Raw genomic sequence first — 23,765 nt, 5'->3', positions numbered from 1 at the left:
CTATTCAAGAAAGGGAGGGCCAGAAAAGTGAGGACTGGCTACGGGTCACCATTCTGCTTGGTATCAAAGCTACTGTGAGGCCACCCACACAGCCATCCGGTCTCATTGCTATTTCTTCTGTACCCTCCTTCTGGTCGTCCTTATCAAATAGGGAATAAGAATGCCAGTGCCCTGCTTACCCAGCGCGACTGTGACACGTAGGTGTGGACCCTCCCTAAAAGTGGAAACCTACCCAAATGCAGCTACTTCCCTTAGCTATCACTCCTTTCATCTGAACGTGGCAGCCAGGCTTGAGACAGGGTCAATTAGCATTCCAGGGTACAATTCCAACCTCAAGAATGCAGACAAGAAAAGGACTGATTATTTAATCATCAATACTACTCCACGGCCGTCCTAAGTGCCACCGCCCTAGTCACCCCCCAAAACCACTCGATGATAGGAAAACAGGACATTAAAATTCTTTCCTTCAACAGTTAGTTCCTTGGACAGAATATGCACCAGGTGAGAATTCTCAGTTACCTTGTTATCTCATCAGCCAGCCACTGCTAAAGAAATGGTTCAAAGTAAAGAAGTCCCATATCTTTTGTTCGACAAAGACTTAACCCCCAAGGGCGCCTGGGTGGCTTAGTCGGTTGAGCATCTGACTCTTGATTTTGGCTCGGGTCATGATTTCTCAGTTCGTGAGATCAAGTCCCACATTGGGCTCTGCGCTGACAGTGCACAGCCTGCTTGGGATTCTCTCTCTCTCCCTCCCTCTCTGCCCCTCCCCTGCTCTCTAAAAATAAGTAAATTTCAAAAATTTAAAAAAAAAAAAAAAATATTTAACCCCAATCCCACTGCCTAAGTGAGCACCTAAGCTGTCTGTTTTATCTTTTATGGACATGATACTGAGAATTACAGGCCCAGAGGACACAGACACCAGAAACCTACAAAGCCTGTAACTTGAGAGGATCGATTTACCTGTCCACACTTCAGCTGGCACACCTGTCAGATGTTGGGGAAGGGCGGGACCACAGCAACCTCATGAACTGGTTTTCATGATTGAGCTGTGGTATGTGAAACATTTTGCACAGTACCCGGTACATGAGAAACATCTGAATGCTGGCCGTCATTACAACTCATAACTCAGTGAAAGGTTCTTGTACATAAAGGTAGTTCGGAAGGCTGAAAGGCTCTATAGACAGATTAAGGTTCTCCTGTTCTCCAGTATTTCCTGGTAATTACCAAACCGGTTTTGGGAGAAAGTTAAACCAGCAACAGAAAGAAACAGTTTGTAACCATGTAACTCAATCATAAATCTTTAGGCGACATCCAAACTGGAAGCAGCAGGTCTATCAAATTAATTTCATCAGAAGGCTTGGTAGTGTTTTCCAATTCCCATGCTCTTGAAAGACAACAAGACGACCAGAATCTCTAGACTGACTTTACTATCCCGCCACCTCCCAACAGAAAAATAAATGCATTCCTAAAAATAACCAAACCTAAGCTAAACTAAAACTAATCCCTCAGGGTCAGAATAAAATATAACCACTAAGGCTCAGTTTCATAGATTAGCAAAACAAAGAAGTTTAAAAGAGAGGGAACCTGACTGGGCCAGATTAGGTTCACCTCCCAGATATGTCTTCCAGGCACAACAGGGACCTGGTACTCCCGGACTGCACGACCCCTACACCTTCCGTTTGAAAGGCGCCACCATCCAGTACTACTCAACGTACCAGGACCACGTAGAAGGCCTCCATAATCCCCCCTCACCTTTGCGCACGCAGTGCCAACAGGACACCCACAATTTAAAAGGTTTAAAAAATCACTCAAATGGGAAAAGATGGAAACGTTAACTCAAGTACCTGAGAACGTCACAAAGCTTAAACGAGGGAAAGTCTGACCAAGTTTTTATGCTCAGCGTCCCGGTCTGTGGTTGCTAACTTCTAGCCGAGCTGATGCGTAAGTGTTTCAACTTTACCCCTGCAGGAACTCCAATAATTTTATTTAAGTAAGCAACCCTGAAAACTCCGGTCACACAGGTACCTAGGGTGCTTTAAAATGGCAGTAATCTCAAGTGGACAATCTCTATTTCTCATGGGTTCAGATCAGATGACACCCATTCTCAGCACTTCAAAAAGCATTATTTAGGACATAAGGCTCTCCGTGGTCTATCTTGACAGAGAAACCACACAGCCAAGCTAACCATTTCTTCCTAAGAGCTTCATGGCGCAAACTGTGTGAACTGCCAAGATCCAATCATTAGGTGAGCCTGATAACAGGTGGTGGCCATCAAAGAACCAGAAGTCAACACACATGGTGGTGAATGGAAAATGTCTACATCTAGACGGACTCAGGCTGGGCTCCGTAAGACACGAGACAGTAATGGGTTGAAACTGAAATGAAGAGTAAGGAGATGAAGACAAGGGATTCAAGCCCCTTTTCGAGAAGCTGTATTGTGAAGGAAGAGAGTGACCCCTCCAACATGGTGCTACAAGGGGGTGTTTGGGGAGAGGAGAAAAGGACATGGTGGTGTATGCCTAGGAGAAACGTCACAAAGTAGGAGACAAACTCAAAACACAGGAAAGGTAAGTGATGGGCTTCTCAAGAGGTAGTGGGGAGTGGGATCAAGAAGGGAAGCGGACAAACTAATCTGGGAAGACATTTTTCACTAGCAAATGAAGAGTGGGAGTCTAAGCCCTAATCTTGTAGGTTGGGCATTCTGCTTTCAAGAACCTGAAGCTTATCCATGATAGATTCATCCCTCTTAAGGATGATGCAACATTCTGTTCCCAGTCCTACTTAAGGAAAAAAAAAAAAAAAATACTGGGGAAGGGGCGCCCAGGGGACTCAGTCAGTTAAGCCTCTGACTTCCACCATGATCTCATTGTTCAGGAGTTCGAGCCCCATACCGGGCTCTCTGGTGTCAGCACAGAACCTACGTCATTCCTCTGTATCCCCCCCTCTCTGTCTCTCCCCCACACTGTCTCTCTCAAAAATAGAAACATTTTAAAAACTTAATTTAAAAACCAATGGGGGAAAATGAGAGTTCTTTATACAAAGATTTACTGAGTGCTTACGGGGGAGACATTGAAGATACAGAGATAAAGGAAAAAAAAAAAAAAGAGGTTAGAATGGGAGAGAGCCAAAGCATAAGAGACTGTTAAAAACTGAGAACAAACTGAGGGTTGATGGGGGGTGGGAGGGAGGAGAGGGTGGGTGATGGGTATTGAGGAGGGCACCTTTTGGGATGAGCACTGGGTGTTGTATGGAAACCAATTTGTCAATAAATTTCATAAAAAAAAAAAAAAAAGAAGATACAGAGATAAGTATCACCATCAAGAGTTCACAATCTGGTAAGACAGTGAGGATTATAAATAGTTCCACACAGTATGATGCCTGCCTTAATGCAAGCAAACGAGAGGCGGGACCCAGTCACAAGGAACGAAGGAGCAGCCTGGCATTGTGAAGGTGAACTGCAGGCCCACAGTACTGTAATGACTTTAGAATTCTAGTTGAGTCTTGGGCATTAAGGGAGAGTTTATGCTTGGTCTTGTTTAAAAAGAAAAAAAAGGCAGGTTAAAAAAAAAAAAAGATTAATCTAATAGAAAGCACATCTGTCTTAAACATGGTCCTGGAGATGAATACAACACTCGTCAATTTCTCTTTGCCTCTTCGTGAGAAAAAAGCTGGGAAGCATTGCACAATAAAACAAAGGATGCTTTTAAGTCTTATCTTGATGGGAAATGAATCAATTTAATTAGACTTAGATCCAAACAGACTTAAAAAAAAAAAAAAAACTTTAACAGTTGCATTAAAGAATCTCTATCACACTTACACCTCTGAGGCCACTCTAAGTTCCCTTCGATTAAATTTAAGGAGGGTTTAGACTGAAGGGCCGTCCCAAACACAATCTACAACGCCCTGTTGGTCCAGCCCACACTAACAGGCCATCACAGAAGTGCACGTGCAATACAAGTCCGTACTCCAGGTGCTACAATTGAAGCAAGGAGCAAACCAAGGGTCTGTGACCTCAAAAGAACAGACCTTCTAGACCTTCTATGAGGCCAGGTCACATATTCGGAACTAGGTATTATAATTCCGAAATGTCCTCATATGGGGAGTGAATTTAATTCACAATCACAGCCTGTGCATTATTCCCTGTACTAGGGATGTGGGAAGTGGGAGGCAGGGGGCTTGGGGAGCTTTGATTACGCCAGGGCTCCTCTACTTCCCCCCAGCCTCAGTAGGCGGCGTGCTTATTCCTCTTTTACAGGGACATCTCGACTGCAAAGACCATTCTTAAATAGGGAGGAAGCAGCGCTTTTTCACGTAGAGCTAGCAATTATGCCAAAAGATTTCCTTTATGCTCATGGCACTGTCATCTAAAAAGGTTGAGCAAGAACTCTAAGATTCTAAGGGTCTGGATAATTTAGCTTTCTTTGTATAGAATATAGAATTCTGTAGACCTGCCCCACTCCCACAGGGGCAGGTTGGACCAACCAACCAAAAAAAAAAAAAAAAAAAAAAAAGATTTCAAATATGCCCAATTCAAACACTATGTAATTTAAACTTAAGGCAAAATATCGGGGTGGCGGAGAAAGGGGGGGTCAAAAGATGTATATATTTTATTTAAACTAAGAACAGGAAGGTCAGTCATCTGAATTGATAAAGAGCTAAAAGCAACTACCAAGTGCCTCCTATAAGAGCCGGTTCAGGCTCACAGCCTAGGATACAGAAAATCTCTTGTCCTGGTCTGCCCAACATGCCCGTCACTTATAAAGTCAAGAATATGACAAGGATGCCCATCGTCCAGCCTCCATTGTCCCACCCAATCGGCAAGAAAATAATTTTTAAAATGTTATCAGATGAGGGCAGCCTGGGTGGCTCAGTCGGTTAAGCGTCCAATTCTTGATTTCGGCTCAGGTCATGATCCATCACACGGTTTGTGAGATGGAGTCCCGCAAGGGGCTGTGCGCTGATCACTGATGGCACAGAGCCTGCCGGGGATTCTGTCTCTCCTCGTTGCCCCTCCCCCACATGCACACACATGTTCTCTCTCCCCCTCAAAATAAACTTAAAAAAATTTTTTTTAACTTAAAATGTTATCAGATGATTAGAAGGTCTCTAAAAATCTCAAGAATATCAAGTGGGGAAAATGGTATTAGAAAATAAAAGTGTACAGAGAAGGTGGTCGAACACAAATGAGTTTCGTAAACACATCAGATTTATAATTTTTTTTAATGTTTATTTATTTTTGAGAGAGAGACAGAGAGGGAGAGAGGGGGAGAGAGGGAGGGAGGGGGAGAGTGCAAGAGACACAATACCCGAAGCAGGCTCCAGGCTCCGAACTGTCAGCACAGGACCTGACATGGGGCTCGAACTCACACACCACAAGATCATGATCTGAGCCCAAGTTGGATACTTAACCGACTAAGCCACCCTGGCACCCCAACATGTCAGATTATATTAAACTTCACTAATAATCACAATGCAAAGTAAAATAAGACTTTTTTTTTTTTTTAACTAGTAACACCTCCCTCCCACCAAAATTCCCAGAGCAGGTATATACCTGGGAAACTAGGCCTCTCCTCATTCCTCCATCATTTTATGTTAATAATGCATTACGACCAGATTTAAATCTCTACTTTAAATCTAAAATAATGGGTTTAAGGTACACTCAGGCAGGGGGCTCCACCAGAGTACCAGGCCCTTAAATACTGGTTTGGACAAACGCTCACTGCTGTTAGGCCCTTTCGGCTCACTTGGTGCCACAACATACTGCTACAACCTAACTGTCCTTAACCCACGATCTGACATTAAATCCACCTGCAGCACATCACTCCCTACCTTACAAATGGTCACTTGTCTTGTCTCCTGTGAATAAGGCCCCCTAAAGCTCTCAGCTACCTAAATGTCTCCTCATTTTCATCCATCTTTGCTCCACTTAAAACACTCCCTCCCTCCCACGTGAGGCAGCTGTCCCCAATGTGTCCCTCTATTCTTTTCTCTACTTTTGTGGCAGTGGATGACAGCTGGTCAAGATGGTTAACCCTCAGGTCGCTAGGCTACTAGACAACAAGTTCTCAACCCAGGTGACATCAGACTTGCCTGCAGAGGTGTGAAAAATACCAACATCTAGGCCTCATTCTGGAACAATTCAATCAGACAGAGGTCTGTGGCCCAGGCATCTGAACTTGTAATGCTCCCAGGTGACTCAATGCAAGGTTGAAAAACCTCAACAAAAAAATCCACCGACCAGATCGCAGGAAAGCTGAGAGAACTGCTCCCCTCAACCCCTGGGGCTGGGATGCAGAGCCTGGGGCATCATTCACACAAACATCATCACTACCTATACAGGTCATGGCATGAAAGTTCTTGGAAAGAATCGCTATAAATAATGGAAGTGATTATGTACCACAAGAGATGTGAGACACACTAGGTTTGGAAAGGTTTTGCACCTGGCAGGTGGACGTGAGGGAAAACAATGGTGGTCACTGAACAAAAAGGTCTATGAGCCCCTCTCACAAGGTTTTCCTAAGCCAGTCTTACAAATTTCCCTTAGAAATGCCTGTAAGAATTTCTACAAATCCACCTGTTACCCCCCACTCCCGCCTTCCACCCCTGCCATCTCTAGCTCTCTTAGCAGAGCACAGCAATGGAGGGAGATGCAAGTTAAATCACATCACAAAGAGCCAGTGGTCAAGTCTGGTAGGAGAGATACTGGACAGCTTAAGGGCAAGAAATGGAGTTCCAGAAAGGGATACAAGCATACAGGACTAGGATAAAACTGGTCTGATGGCCAAAGAAAAAGTCATGCCCAGAGATAAAAAGTCACAGAAACCCACCTAAGTCTACAACAGAGTAGGCAGTGAATAACTTTGTTGAATGAATGCAAAAGCAAGCCATTTTTAAAAACAGGATGGGAATCATCAGAAATGCCACTAGAACTAAACCACATGCTACTAAATAACCAATGCGTCAAAGAAATCAAAGACGAAATCCAAGAAGAGTTGGAGACAAATGAAGGCGGCAACACAATGATCCACCGAAATCTTCGGGACATAGCAAAAGCAGTCTAATAGGGGAGCTTACAGGGATACAGGTCCACCTCAAGAAACAGGAAAAAATCTCAAATAAATCCAAACTTGCACCTAAAGGAACTAGAGAGGGAAAAAAAAGAAGCCCAAAGTTAGAAGAAAGGAAGTAATAAAGACCAGACCAGAAATAAAGGATTCCAAAAGCAACAATAGAAAAGATCAATGAAACCAAAATCCTAGTTCTGTGAAAAGATAAAATTGATAAACCTTTAGCAAGACTCATCAAGAAAAAAAGAGGACATAAATAATAAAATCAGATATCAAAGAGAAGTAACAACTGACATCATAGAAATATAAAGAACTGTAAGAGATGACTGCAAAAACATTAAATGCCAAACTGGACAACCTAGGAGAAATGGATAAATTCCTAGAAACATACAATCTTCTAACACAGAAAATCTAAACAGAGTACTAGTAACAAAATTGAATATATAATTAAAAAACTCCCAATAAACATTCAGGATCAAACAGCTTCACAGGTGAATGCTACCAAACATTTAAAGAGTTAACAACTATCCTTCCCACACTATTCCTAAAATTAGAAGAGTAAGGAAAGCTTCCAAATGCATTCTTCAAGTTCAGCATTATCCTGGTACCAAAACCAAAGAAAGACATTACAAAAAAGAGAAAAGAAAAGTAAAGTACAGGCCAAAATCCTTGATGAACATATGTGCAAAAATCAACAAAATACCAACAAACTGAATTCAACAATACATTAAAAGGATCATTCACCACAATCCGGTGGGATATATTCCAGGAATGCAAAGATGGTTCAATATCCACAAGATCAACATGATACACATTAACAAAATGAATGACAAAAATCAAAACATCTCAGTGGATGCAGAAAAAGCATTTGACAAAGTACAATATCCATTCATGATAAAAACTCTTAACAAAGTGGGTTTACAGGGAACATCCCTCAATATAATAGAGGCCCACAGCCTATTTTATTTATACATAGGGGTGTGTGTGTGTGTATGTATATGTGTATATATATGTATATATATATATATATATATATATATATATATAATACAGATACATAATAAATATTAATATAATGACAAACCCACAATGATGAACAGAAAGCTTTGCCTCTAAAGTCAGGAACAAGACACTGAGGTGACTCTTACAATTTTATTCAACATAATCCTGGAAGTCTTAGCCACAGAAATCAGATAAGAAATAAAAGGCATCCAAACTGGTAGGGAAAAAATAAAACTGTCATTATTTGCAGATGACATATTATACAGAAAAAGTCCCAAAGACTTTACCAATAGTAAATTGGAACTAATAAATTCAGTAAAGTTGCAGAATACAAAATTATCATACAGGTATCTGTTACATTTCTATACACTAATAATGAAGTAACAGAGAAGAGAAAGAAATCCTTTTTACAACTGCAGCAAAAAGAATTCCAAAGAATAAATTTAACCAAGGGGATAAAACTTCTGTAATCTGAAAACTGTAAGACATTGATGAAGAGGACACAAATGGGAAGATAATTCCACATTCACAGATTGGAAGAATTAATATTGTTAGATGTTCATACAGTCCAAAGCAATCTACAGTTTCAAAGCAATCCCTATCAAAATACCAACAGGGGGCACCAGGGTGGTTCAGTCAGTTAAGCATCTGACTCTTGGTTTCAGCTCAGGTCCTGATCTCATGGCTTCATGAATTCCAGCCCCGCATCAGGCTCTGTGCCGGCAGCATGGAACCTGTTTGGGATTCTCTCTCTCCCTCTCTCCCTGCCCCTTCCCCACTCATGCTGTCTCTGTCTCTCTCAAAATAAACAGACTTAAAAAAAAAAAATACATATATATACCAATAATACTTTTCACACAACTAGAATAATCATATAATTTGTACAAAACCATAAAATACCCCAGATAACCAAAGCATCTTGAGAAAAAAAAGGACAAAGATGTAGGCATCACATACCAGATTGAGAATGATTTTAAAACGATTTTTTTTTATGTTTATTTTTGAGACAGAGAGAGACAGAGCATGAACGGGGGAGGGTCAGAGAGAGGGAGACACAGAATCTGAAACAGGCTCCAGGCTCTGAGCGGTCAGCACAGAGCCTGACGCGGGGATCGAACTCACGGACCGCGAGATCATGACCTGAGCCGAAGTCGGCGCTCAACCAACAGAGCCACCCAGGCGCCCCTTAAAACGATTTTAAAACTACACTTACCGTGATGAGCCCTTAGTAATGTGCAGAATTGTTGATTCACTATACTGAACACCTGAAACTAATATAATACTGTATTTTAATTACACTAGAATGTTTTTTAGAAAAAGTATACTACAAAGCTATGGTAATAAAAACAGTAGGATACTAACACAAAAATACACATAGATCAATGGAACAGAAAAGAGAACTCAGAAATAAACCCATGTTTATATGCTCAATTAATCTACAACAAAGGGGGCAACAATATACAATGGGGAGAAGACTTTTCAATAAATGTTGAGGAAACTGGACAGATACATGTGAAAGAATTAAACTGGGCCACTTTCTTACACCAAATGCAAAATTAACTCAAAATGGATTAAAAATCTAAATGTAAGACCTGAAAGCATAAAATTCCTAAAAGAAACCATGGGCCATAATCTCTTGGACAATGGCCTTAGTAATGTCTTTCTGGATATGTCTCTTCAGGCAAGGGAAATAAAAGCAAAAATAAACCATTGGGACTACATCAAATTAAAAAGCTTTTGTACAGCAAAGGAGACCATCTACAAAGTGAAAAGGTAACCTAATGAATGAGAGGAATATTTGCCAATTATATATCCAATAAGGGGTTAATATCCAAAATGTATAACAAACTCACACAACTCAATACCAAAAACAAAAACAAAAAAACCTAATAATTTGATTAAAAATGGACAGAGAACCTGAACAGACCAACACACAAGAAGATGCTCCACATCACTAGTCCTCAAAGAAATGCAGTCAAAACCACAATGAGATGTCACCTCACACCTGTCAGAAGGGCTAGTATCAAAAGACAAGAAACAGTGAGTGCTGGCAAGGAAGGGGAGAAAAGAGAATCCTTTTCCACTATTGGTAGGAATGTAAACTGGTGCAGCCACTATGGAAAGCACTAGGAGGCTCCTCAAAAAATTAAAACTAGAAATTCCATATAATCCAGTAATTCCACTGCTGGGTATCTACCCAAAGAAAACAAAAACACTAATTCAAAAAGATATATGTACCTCTATATTAACTGTAGCATTATTTACAATAGCCAAGACATGGAAACAACTTGAGCGTCCACCAACAAATGAATGGATAAAGAAGATGTGGTATAAACCATAAAGTATTACCCAGCCATAGAAAGAATAACATTTTGCCATTTGCAACAACATGGATGGATCTAGAGGGCATTATGCTAAGTGACATAAGACAGAGAAAGACAAATACTATATGATTTCACTTCTATGTGGTATCTAAAGAAAGAAATGAACAAAACACAGAAACAAACTCATAAATACAGAGAACTAGTGGTTGCCAAAGGAAGGAGGGGCAGAACAGGTGAGAAGGATTCAGAAGTACATACTTCTGGGTATAAAATGTTACATGGGTAAAAAGTACAGCATAGGGAATATAATCAATAATATTGTAATAAGTTTGAATGGTGACAGATGGTGACTGTGGGGAACACTGCATAATGTATAGAATTGTCTAATCACTATGTTGTACACCTGAAACTGATAACATTGTATAGAAACTATACATCAATTAAAAAAAATACATTACTTCTGCAAATATCAAATCCCATTTTAGGTCTCTTCAAAACAAGATCATGTCATCTGAAAGACTGTTTTTCCTTTTCTTTCCCAGTTTTGATCTCAAGGAACTTTTTTTTAACCTTCCCTTTTATTAAAGATTTATAAGATTACAGTTCACTAGGGAACATAATTTCTTCCTATATACAATTTACATAGTTTTCTTTGTATTTTTAAACCAACGAAATGAATAATGAAACCCAAATATTCACTGCCATAAGAAAAGGTGGTCAAGAGGCACCTGGGTGGCTAGTCAATAGAGCATCCAACTCTTGATTACGGCTCAGGTCATGATCCCAGGGTTGTGGGATTGAGCCCCACATTAGGCTCCGTGCTCAGCATGGAGCCTGCTTAAGATTCTCTCCCCCTCTCTGTCCCTCTCCCTACTTGTGCTCGCTCGCTCTCTCTCTCTCTCTCTCTCTCAAAATAAACAAACATGTTGAAAAAAAAGAAAGAATATGTGGTAAATTTATTAAAGTTGGATACTAGAATCAACTTAAAAAAAAATGCCAGTACAGAACAGTAAACATCAAAAGTAGATTTGGGTCTTTGGACAGACCCCGCTGTATGGGGAAATGCACAGATTTAAGCCTGGGCTTGCAACTTACAGAAAGGAAAAAGAAGGAAGACCAGAGCACTGGGGAGAGGGTTTGTTCTGCAGACTTCTTACACCAATCCCTAAACTTTCCTTTTGTTCCCTTCAGACCCTGAGCAGGAGGGAATTGAGGACAAGAAATGCTTCCCTGGGTGAACAGCCCAATATCTGCCATGTACTCAGCATGCTACTGAAAAGTGGCCTTCTGTGAGATGCCCACTCCATCTCTGTTCACCCCACACCAACACGCAGGATATTCCCCTACCAGAAATTTCTGAAAAGTTTAGTCATGAAAAGAAAAAAAAAAAAAAAACCTTGGGAGAAGATGCTTACTTTCTCTAAAACTCTCTCCTCAGACTAAAATTGCACAGGAACATTAATGCAAGCTAAACCACAAAGCATGAAAATTACATTAAGTTTTAAAATAAATTTAGTCTGGCAACAATTAAAAACTCATTGAGCAAGCCTGCATCTATAGCTTCCTTACCTTTGCAAAAACTGACTTAACAAGCTACTAAAATGTAAAAGAGCTCCGTATCCTAATTTTTGCCTATTTACAAGGAAAATGTTCACCCAACAATAAATTAGCTGTGTCTTCTGGATTGAAGACCCCTCCACAGGAATGCAGCCAATACAGAAAACAATGGCTTTCAGACAGGCAGCTAAATAGCAAAGAATAATAGTAATAAATCACTGATTACATACACTAAAACTTCACACTGTCATTTTCTGACTTTCCGAGAGCTTTTACTTCTGGGTTTTTTTTTGGGGGGGGGGGTTGTTTTGTTTTGTTTTTTGGTGTGTTTTGTTTTTGTTTTTGTTTTTGTCTGTTTTTTAAAACCATCTTTACAGGCTCCTGGGAAAAGTGGATGAACTGGGACAAGGATCTCCAAACATTCCTGTGCTCTTTTGTTCCTGGTATTTTAATTTCTGGTTTGTTGCCAAACCCACCAACCTCTCTCACACACTCCTGATGCTGGAGCGCTCCAAGCAGGCAAGAAGCAACAAGATTCAGAGTCTGGATCATGTAAAAGCTTCCCATCCTATTGGAAAAAAACTTAAGGTTTGCGTTCATGGACCAAACGCCTAAGTCTGCCCAAAATTCTGCACTATTTCTGAGCAACTTGCCACCACACTGCCTTATGTGTGCAGTCACCAGACACATAAGATCACTTATGTCAAATGTAACTGTAAACAAATTTCACATACCCTTCTTGAACTGGGGATCCTACGGCCATGAAACGCGGACCTAAGTAAATAAGTATTCTCAGGGCCCCTGGGTGGCTGCGTTGGTTAAGCGTCTGACTTTGGTTCAGGCCATGATCTCACAGTTCGTGGGTTTGGGCCCAGCGTTGGGCTCTGTGCTGACAGCTGGGAGCCTGGAGCCTGCTTCGGATTCTGTGTCTCCCTCTCTCTCTGCCCCTCCCCCACTCACGCTCTGTCCCTCAAAAATAAATAAAACATTAAAAAAAAAAACTAAAAATAAATAAATAAGTGTTCTCATTTGCTATAATAGGGTGAAAATCTGAATTCGCATCCCTCTTCCATCCCTCCACTGTCCTTTTGTCGTACCACATATACAGTATTATCTTTGCCAGTATGACTCATGACCATTAAGAACAATTCGCACCCCACAGTCCAGGCACGGTATTAAGACAGGTTTCCCAGTCCTTCCCTTCAGGGGTACGTGCTTTACGAGAGCAAGTGTCATATAAAGTGTCACAGAGCGATATGGGAGCACAGTTAGTTAAGCACTACCTTGCTTCAGAGAAGGGACGGATCCAAAGCCAGAAGGGTGACAAAAAAGCTCACAGCAGCTGAGCTGGATTGTGAAGGACCCAGCATTTACCAGAATAGGATTTCCAGGCAAGAGCGACAGACTTACCCTTGATGCACAGGAAACCAAGTCAGGGGACAATGAGAGGCACACTTGGGTTACGCAGAGACTTTGCACATAGCACTGATCCTTAGACGAAAGAATCACGTCTTACGTTATCCCTGAACACCCCTAGCACCCAGCCGAGTGCCTACAGTATTAACAGTGCCTCAACTGATATGCATGTGAAGAAAATATAATTGGTGCCAAGTACTGGGAAATAAGGCTACAAGAGGTTTGGATGGCTTCGAATTCAAAGATAAAAACCTAACCCTTGACACACAGAACTTCAGGCCACAGCCTATGCCTCTCTCACTCTGTGGCACTGCCCTGGCAAGAAGCAGCCGAGCCAATCCCAACTATTTACACCTCTGGGCTGAATGCGACTAGAGAAAGAACTGTGGTCATCTATGTGCCTTCGAATTTGATCACAAGGCAGAAAAGGACACAACTCCACTCTGCTAACTTTTCTACAATCCCCAGCGAGCGAGAGAGCTCTCCCAGCTTCCAAAGGCCAGCCTCCTGTTTCTCCTTCCTCCCTCACCCTGCCTCCACATCTATGGGAACATAAAAGAAGCCCCACTTCAACCCACCTGCACTCCCAAAGCCCTCCTGCCTCACCACTGCCTTCTTCGAGAACAAACAGTGCCTGTTGCCAGCAAAACCCTGTGCCTACGCTTAGCTCATCTCATCTTCCATCCACCGTGTGCCCCACACCCAAGTTACTGTCCAGCTTACTCCGATGTGCTCTCATGGTCCTTTGCTCCTAAGAAACCTTCCTTTTCACCGAAATTCTTCCTCGTCTAGATGCTACCACCACCATCCTCACTCACCCCCTTCTCCCTTGAAGCCGCCCCAACCTCCCTTCGTGGCCTCCGACCCCCAGAGGGCACCAAAGCGCCAAGCAGGCCAATCCAGTGCTCAGCCCGTTGGCCTTCCTGGTCCTGATTCCCCAGCATCTCTCAACACGGGCACCCATTCCTTCCTTCAAACCTGAACGTGCCTTGGCTTCTACGACCGCATGCTCCCCCCTCTGCGTCCCCCACTTCACCAGGCTCCGCCACTGCTCCAGGGAGCTTCTGCCTGGGCCACAGCCCCGCCTCCTCCTCCCCACCTGCACATGCTCCCCTACTCTAACTTGACCTCCACCACACCTGGGTATTACATACCTGGTACAGACCAGTGGTTCTGAAAACCACCTCCCTGCTTCAGTAGAACCACTCCGTCCCCACCCCTGTCAGTAACTCCCCGATGCCCGCACAAAATCCAATCTTTCCCTTCCCTCAGGCCTTGCTCAAGTCCAAACTTCTCCAGGAAAACAGAAAATCTCCCAGGGCGTCCGCAGCCCCAACTGATCTCCAATCTTTTCAGACTTCCTAAAGCATTTAAACAGTTGGCAGTACAGGATTTATTACTTAATTACAGACAGTCTGCAATTGTTCCCTAAATGCTGCTTTTGTGCAAATCCTTTCTTCCAACCAGGTTTAGGTTTCAAAACAATACAGCATTCCTTTTTGTCTCCCTGACACTGAGCTGGGCACACTGGTTGATGTCTGTAATCAGGTCTTTGATAGCAAAAAACAAACATTTTGTAAACTAAAAACCAAACCTTCTGCATTATCTGATTGTTTTAAAAAGTCTGAGAAACATCTAGACATTGTCCCTAAGGTACGATTCATGACAAATCATAAATTAAAAAAAAAAAAAAAAATTACCTAGAATTTCCATGTAGCATTATGGGAAAAAAAATCTGAAAAGCAAGGTAAATTTGTAAAACTTTCTATAACTGAAGTCCTCATTATTTTTAAAACTTAAAATATCAAATAAGACAGGAATAAAGTTAATAACTTATATTTCAGGGCACCTGGGTGGCTCAGTTGGTTGAACATCCAACTTTTAGGTCAGGTCATGATCTCCAGGTTAGGGAGCTGGAGCCCCACATCGGGCTTGCAGCTGCCAGCCTGTCAATGCAGAGCCAGCTTCAGAACGATCTTCTGTCCTCCTCTCTCCGTCCCTCCCCCCCTTGCAGTCTCTCAAAACTAAACAAACATTTTTAAAAAATAGTAATATATATTTCCAACAAAAACATTAAAAGTCAAATTTTAATTCAATCTGGCTGTAAATAATAAATGCAATTTACTCCATTAATACAAAAGACTACACGACACATGAAACAAGTGTGGTCACGCGCAGGGTTTCTGCTGGACCTCTCCATAACCAAGGCTATGAAAATAGATGTTGTTCACGAAGATAGCTGAAGGGTCTGAGCTCTTGGCTATGGTGAAGCCTAGTTCATTCCCCAAGGCAGAAATTACCTTATTTTTCATTATTTAAAAAAAGAAAAAAATTCTATCCTATCCTTGCTATCCTTGCAAGCCCCATCAAATTTCCTTGCAGCAGCTGAAAATGGTTGGCCACACCTAAGGAATTAAAACTCAAACCAGAACCAGAAAGCCGGTCTGTCCTTGACCAGGCACATTCGGGCTCCCCTTGGACCACTCCAGGGAGTAGACACTTGCCCTTGACATCCAGCAATATAAACTGCACCGCATAGCAAGCCAACACTGCACCCTCCAAGCCCATGGGCATGGGGTGGGAAGTAGGGAGTCTACCACAGACCAACCCCGCATTTCTTCCCCCTCATCTCATCACCTTTTTCATTCACAGGTATCCATCTCATCCTTCTTGAATTGGCTCAGGATCCTCAGATCCTGGATCCCACCAACTATGTCCCAAGGGGGCTTTGGTTGCCCTCCTCTGGGTTCCTTTTACTACATGTACACTCCAGGATTAGAGCATTTACCATACTGTTGTGAATTCATGAATATTTCTCTCCTACTGCCTGTGTGTTCCTAAAGAAACACCATGCTTTATTTATATTCTGTAGTGAGTTCAATAGTATGCCCTCAAAAGAGGTCCAAAGCTCTAAACCCCTGGTACCCCTGAAAGTGATCTTATTTGAAAAGAGGGTCTTTGCAATGTAATTAAGTTCCATATCCTTGGATGAGATCATCCTGGACTTAGGGTGGACCCTAAATTCAATGACTGGTGTCCTTACAAGAGAAGGGGCAGTATGTGAAACACAGAGACACCCCGGAAAGAAGCGACATGAAGACAGGGGCAGAGATTGGCACTGGGGTGGCACAATCCAAGAAAAGTCAGAAGACCCTTCCGGAGAAGACATAGCTCTACTGACTCCTTGACTTGCAACTTCCAGCTCCCAGAATTGTAAGAAAAGAAATTTGTTGGTTTTATGCCACCCAATGTGTGGTAATTTGCCACACCCGGAGGAAATTAACACCTAGTCTAAACCTCAACATGCTGCCACTACCTAGGAAACACTCAAAAACAACAAAACACACACACACACACACACACACACACACCTGTTGAACTAATAAGATGATGAAAGCCTTGGTGGGGGGGGGGGGGGGCAATTAAGAAAGCATCTGAACTGCACATCAGGAATCTGGGACATTGACCCTGATGCTCAATCACTATGGAACTTGGGCAAGTCACTTATCCCTCCAGGACTCTCTGATGTATTCCCTAGCAAAATAAGGGAACTGGTCCGATATAACTTGAACCAACGTAATCCACAACATTAGCTGATTTTTAAGTGAATTATAATTTCTCCCCATTCACTACATTCTATTATTTTCATCTAAAGAGGTTTCAGGTGCAAAAAATATTGGATTAATAGGACATCGTAGGGGCGCCTGGGTGGCTCAGTTGGTTAATCGTCCGACTTCAGCTCAGGCCATGATCTCACAGTTTGCGAGTTGGAGCCCCACATCGGGCTCTTTCCTGCACGCATGGGAGCCCGCTTTGGATCCTCTGTCTCCCTCTCTCTCTGCCCCTCCCCCACTAGGGCTCATGCTCTCTCTCTCAAAACTAAATAAACGTTTTAAAAAATTATGACATTTTAAAGGCACTAAGAATTCTTTGAAACAGCTTAACTGATAATGTGCTGAAAAGTCATTTTCTATGACACCATCTTTTTTTTTCTGCAAAACTAAAACAACTTACAAATAGCTGACTTAATACAGCTGAAACTGTTGACATTCTGAAAAACTCGACCTAAACTTGAATCAGCTGGAGCACCACCGATTCAGAACCCAAATGTATGATGACTTATTTCCGCAAAGTTATAAAGGGATATCTCCTACATGGGGTTTTCGCTGCTTGACTCAAGGCTGTAATTAAAGGTCCCATCCCAAAATTTCCACTTCAAAGAATCTGGGTAAGAAATAAATAAATACAGCTGCTGCCACTACCAAACGGTCAGTAAACGAGTCAAAGAAAACTATTTTATCCATTTTCATGCCTCCATAGACAAAAACACATTTTCCCTGTGTTAAGCCTTTCTTAATTCAAACAAATGGAAATGGAAGAACAAAGGTTTTTGTAATGAGGTTTATACTTCTCTTACCCCTAGCCTCCTGCTTAATTTGGGTTAAATTAAAAATCGTACTTCAAGCTTTTCATAAATCATGCTATTCCCCCTGCCTTCCTGTTTTTACAGTGGTAGCCTTGATTCTTTTTTAGGAAACGAACCAAAAGAACGGAGAGGAACACGGGACAGAGAAGCTCACGTTTCAGTTCGACAAAATATCCCTTAGAAATACTTGAACTTTTCCAAGCCAATTCATCGTTCAGAAAATCAAGTCAAGATTCCAACTGTCCAGCTAGCATGGGCAGAACCACGCCTGCAAAACTGGGACCGTGTATCTGAGCACAAATGGAGTCCTGAGACCAAAAACTCCTCCTTTCAGGTCGGAAACTCAAATATCAAGTGCCTCGACATGGGAGGCTCAACAAACCCAGTTTTCAATTCCAAAATTCTCGGGTTTTTAAGTATGAGCGCGCAAACACATGAAACCCGGGCTGGAAGGTGCACGGTTCGTCTCAAATGTATTTCACGCCCTTAATAACAAACAACTCCATTTCAAAAGGTGTTCTTTTACTGTGTGATAAAACTAAGGGAGCGAAAGGCAAGGAAACGGTCTGGGGGTTAGGGGATTGTACACACAGGCGTTCAAAGTCCCAGTGTTGTTTTGGTATTCTGCAAACTATTCATGCAAACCGCATGGAAGTGTAAGTTAATGTGCAGAAAAGCTGAAGGACCGGCCCTTCTACGGAGCACCGTGTTTTCTGGAAGCCCAAGCAAAGGATGGGCCATCTACAACTTTGCCGACTGCATGTTTACTTGCATCCTCACGTGGCACCGCGCAGCCACAGAAGCGCTGCGCCGGGACAGCGCGGGGCGCGCCAGGGAACCCGAAAACTTTTACTTTGCAAACTAGCGGAACTGGAAAGCGGCTCCGGGGCGGATTCACTTGCCTTCTCCGAAACGCGCCCCTGCCAAGCCAACCCCCCCAGCGCCATCCCTGCCTGCAGCTTCATTCACACAAAGGCGCGTGGGTGCCGGCAGCACCCCTCTCCAAAGTTGCGCAGAGAGAGGCGGCCCGACGAGAAAGCGCCCCAGGGAGGGGACCCGAGGCGAGGGCTACTCACAGGGTGACCGTGCGGTTGGGCAGCGTGTCGGGGGGCAAGACCTGCGCGAGCTCCAGGCTGCTGCACACCACCTTGCCCTCGGCGGCGCCCGCCGCCCTGCCGGCCCCTCGGGGCCGCCCGTCGTGCTTGCAGCCGGGGGGCAGCGCCGCGGCGCAGCCGCCGCCTCCCAGCAGCGCGAGCAGCGCGAACGGCAGCAGCAGCGGCGGCGGCGGCGCGCGGCCCCGCCGGCGCCCGGGCGGCTCCATGCTGCGCGCCGGGGCCTGCGGGCCGAGCGGCGGCGGGCTGGCCTAGCGGGCCGGCCCGGCGCCCGGGCGGGCGGGGGCGCGGCGCGGGCCCGGCGGCGCCCGGAGCCTCATGGCGGCCGGAGGACGGGCCCTCCTCGGCGCCAACATGCTCCTTTGTCCGCTGCGGCCGCGCTCGGCGTCCGGGGAACCGCGGGGTCACGGCCGCGCGGGTCCCAGCGCTGCTCTCTGGCCCGGCCGGAGCGCCGCCTCCTCCTCCTCCCTCGCTGCCGCCGCCGCCTCCCCCGGCCACTGCCCGCGGCGGCTCCTCCCCGCCCGCGGCCGCCGCCACCGCCCCTTCCCCTCCTCCCGTCCTCCTCCCCCTCCTTCCCTCCACCTCCTCCTCGCGCCTCCCGCCGCTTGCGGCTCGGGTTAGGAAGAGCGTGCTCCGGGATCTGCGCCGCCCGCCCTGGTCCGGGACCCGACCCCCGACCCGGTGCACGCCCGGCCCCCGGCCTCGACCTCCGGGCAGCAGTTGTGAGCGCCCCGCGAGAGTCCGGTAACTCGTGGAGAGGGCGGAAGAAAGTTCTCGTCCAAACTCCAGGCACGGTAGCCACTCTCTTGCTGGATTCCCTCGGCCGCCCTGCAGACAAAGCCGCCCTGTGCGCCCCTGGAGGCCGCCCATTCCGCCCGAGGAGCCCCGGCCGGGAACGTGGAGCGAGGGAGACGAGAAGCGCTGTATTTCCTCCGAAAAAGAAAGGAAAGGGCAAGGGCCCCCAAACCGAGTATACGTTCCCACCTCATCCCCGCCCCCCCCAAGGGATTTCACGCCTTCTCTTGGCACACGGTAGCCTCATTTGTCCCAAATGCCCCAGAGCAAGAAACAGGCTCCCCTCCTGGTCCGGGGACTCTCAGAAGCTGTTTCTGGCCTTCAGCAACTCCAGCTGTGAACCCTGGAAAGGATGCATCGGGGTCCCGCCTGACCAAAAGCCTTTTGAAAGAAATTTTCCACTTACAGCAACCAGTTAGATGTAACCAGTTAGAGCAATAGTGACCAAACTAGTCAAGAAACCCCAGCTGAATCCATCACTCTACGATGTGGGGCTGCCAACCCCACCCTAATATTTGCAAGGGCTAACATACTCTATGTTTAAATACTCTATGTTTAAATATTTACAAGAAATATGTCAAGCTAACTAAATATAATCTATTCTCTTACCTTGAGAAACATACCTTAATAACAACCCACAAGGCCAGGTGTGTGTACAGAGATCTCAGAGGCCTTCAGTTCCACCCTGAAACATGGCGGGTAGGAAAGAGCCAGACCCCCAGCCCTTGGCCTACGCACTTCCACACCCTTTGCTTCCTGTGCCAGCTCCATTCATAAACAAGCGGGCTTTCTGCACGTGTATGGATACCGGAGCCCATTCAACCAAGCTCTGTCCACACCCTCAAACAGGCACCCCTTGGTGTAGCAGTGCCCACATCAGTTGTTTGGTCTTCCCTTGGGAGGACAATTCTGGAGAGAGCCTGCTGAGCACCTGGAAGTAGCCTTGGGAATTTTTGATCAGTGAATTGAAGGATTCTGGGTACCTTGGACAAGGTCTACAATCAGGAAGGGGACACAGGCTCTTGGGGAACACATCCGTTGGTCTTGGGGAATTTTTCCCTTTGGGGAGGTGAGCTAAAACGGTGGCCTCTAAAATGCAGAACCCGGGGCTTTTCTTGTCTGGGTCTGGGGCCCCTGCAGAGTTTATCCCAGGGACCAATTCCCAGAAATCTATGGCTAGAACTTTCTCATTGGAAATAAATGATATAACATACAGTCTTGCAGTCGTGTTTGAATAGCACTTCATCTGACCAACATTTTTTGAGATTCAACCATATAAACCCAACAGTATCCATTGCTACTAGTACATTATGTGATAGAAATATTCTAGGTCTGTGTTGTCCAATATGGCAGCTGCAAGTGGGTGTTTAACACGTGATATGGAGCCTGTGTGGGGTAAGATAATTTTTCATTTTGTTTAATTTTAATTAATTTAAATTTGAGTTTAAATAGCCCAAGGTGCCGAATGGCTACTCCATTGAACAATGCAGATCTCCACACTGATGGCTACAAAAAGTGGCAGGTGACATTGAACAATGCAGATCTCCACACTGATGGCTACAAAAAGTGGCAGCTCATCATCAGCATGAAGTAGCTTTCAATCTGTAAATCAGCTAGAAGGCAAAGAAAAAAAAAAGCCTCTGTGTTAAGTAGGCAAAATTGTTTACATTTCTTTTGAATTTATATAAAGAACTATTATCCAGTAACAAAGATATTATCATCATCATCCCTTTTCTTTATAAAAGTAAAAACTTCTTAGGGCACCTGGGTGACTCAATCAGGTAAACATCTGAATCTCGATTTCAGCTCAGGTCATGATCTCAAGGTTTGTGGGGTCGACAGCAACAGCACACAGCCTGCTTGGGATTCTCTCTCTCTCTTTCTCTCTCTCAAAAATAAATAAATAAACATAAAAAAATTAAATACTTCTTACTGTGGCAAAATGGAAGTTTTTAATAGTCATGTTACTATTGTCATAGCTACAAATTGTCATTTGAACTTAGAATCTGTGCATATTTTCACATACTTTATGTCAGTCTATAGTTGAAATAAATGTGCAAGTCTATTTTGAAATTTGCCACAAGCACTAACATCAATTTGGTACATAGCCTCTGTTCACTGCAGTTGAAAAAGTTATATAAAGTATAGAATTTAAGAAAAAGAATCTCAAGTGGGGGGCACCTGGGTGTCTCAGTCAGTTAAGTATCTGACTCTAGATTTCAGCTCAGGTCATAATCTCACGGTTCATGAGCTCGAGCCCCGAGTTGGGCTCTGAGTTGGCAGCGTGGAGCCTGCTTGGGATTCTCTTTCTCCCTCTCTCTACCCCTTACCAGCTCGCTCTCTTTCTCTCTCTCTCTCTCTCAGTAAATAAACAAACTTAAAAAAAAAAAAAACAAACAACTCAAGTAGTATCACTCATCCAAGGAGAAATACAGAGGAAATGAAATGTTTTACTATATGGACAATTTCAGCCATTCTTGTACAGGAATCACTCATACTATCTCTGAAAATTAAAAATCATTATAGATCACAAGCTAGTAATGTATTAAGGCTGGCAAGAACTTTAGAAAAAATATCTCTCAATGCTGTAATCCTTTGAACCACAGGACCCCTTGTTATTATCATTTCTGTACCAGTATGGGTTTGTAAGGAAATGGCAAGAAGTCCCTTCCACATGTACAAAAATAGAGGATGATACTGTCTGAAACTTACCATCACTTACTGTGCTTTAATTATGCTACCCTAGGCCCGACAGCCTCTTGCCAGACAGGTCTATCTACTGCTGATCCCCCCTCAGGCATCATGAGCATCATAGGATTTGAAGTTGTAGGACTTAAGAGATCCTTTCAAAGTTTTCACTGTGTTTGTGATTTCCCACTTTAGAACATCCTATAGAAACTGAGAAATTGCTCATTAACCATATTCATGTACCCACAGTCCAGTAGTAAAGCTATGTTGCACCAACTGTTGCTTTAAGGATGGTAGGTGGACCACATTCCAAAGCTTCTATGCTACCAAGCTTGTCTTGCTATATTATGTAAGGCTTGTGGGAGACACCAGAGAAACACTCCAAAATACTTTGTTTCTCCTCCTAATAGGGACAGTGTATAACTATGTATGTGTGAATATGTAATAAATATGTGTGTATATACACAGATGCCACCCTGTTTATTGTTAACAATTTATTTTACATGCTTTGTCTTCTTCCTCCTCTACCAAACTATTAGCTCCTAGAGGCTTTTCCAACCGCCTTCTTAAATTACGCCCACCTCTAATCACTCCCTATTAAGTTACTCTGAAATCTGGACCAATCATCTAAACGGAGTCTAGATAACATGGCTTGTTCAAACCTGAAGATAGCTACCTTTTAAAATTTGTTTACATTTTTCTGTCCTTAGTCTCCCACATGACACCAGCTCTATGACACTGTCTTATCTCCTTTTTATCACAGACACTTGCTTCTGCCAAGCATCCATTCCCAAATCTTTTCTCCCTTAGAGACTGAAAAAGCTAATTTTCCCAGCCTCCCTTGCCCAAACTTTTGGTGACCTCATTCTAGCCAAAAAGAATCAGAAGTTATGCTGTCCAATATGGTAGACATTAGATATATGTGAGTATTTAAATTTAAATTAATTACAATTAAACTAAAAATTCAGTTCCTTCAACATGCTAGCCACAACCCAAGTGCCCACTACCTATATGTGGCTGGTGAATACCATTTTGGACAGCACAGACTATAGAACAGTTTCAACATCACAGAAAGTTCTCCTCGTCAACACCAATCTGAGGGGATGTCTACAGAGAAGGCTCAGGACGGGAATTGTCTGTGTGACAGACTTTTTCTTTCTTTTTCTTTTTCTTTTTCTTTTTCTTTTTCTTTTTCTTTTTCTTTCTTTCTTTTTCTTTCTTTCTTTCTTTCTTTCTTTCTTTCTTTCTTTCTTTCTTTCTTGTTTTCTTGCTTTCTTGCTTTCTTTCTTGCTTTGAGACAAAGAGGGTGCAAATGAGTAAGGGGCAGAGAGAGAGAGAATCCCATGAGGGACAGAGAGGGAGGGAGAGAGAGGGAGAG

General features: G+C 43.7%; 1 protein-coding gene across 1 annotated transcript in view; it reads right to left on the bottom strand.

The window, feature by feature from the left end:
• ADGRA3 (adhesion G protein-coupled receptor A3) overlaps positions 1-19,113 on the bottom strand; it is a 136,158-nt gene extending 117,045 nt beyond the window's left edge. The window contains exon 1 of the mRNA XM_047856507.1: positions 18,869-19,113. Within this exon, the coding sequence (XP_047712463.1) occupies positions 18,869-19,113 (245 nt within the window). The remainder of the gene's footprint in view (positions 1-18,868) is intronic.
• Between the last annotated feature and the right edge of the window lie 4,652 nt (positions 19,114-23,765).

Source organism: Prionailurus viverrinus, chromosome B1 (assembly GCF_022837055.1).
Source record: "Prionailurus viverrinus isolate Anna chromosome B1, UM_Priviv_1.0, whole genome shotgun sequence".
In the NCBI taxonomy this organism is placed as follows: domain Eukaryota; kingdom Metazoa; phylum Chordata; class Mammalia; order Carnivora; family Felidae; genus Prionailurus; species Prionailurus viverrinus.
Note: the sequence above shows the minus strand (reverse complement) of the source record. Positions and strands in the feature narration are given on the sequence as shown.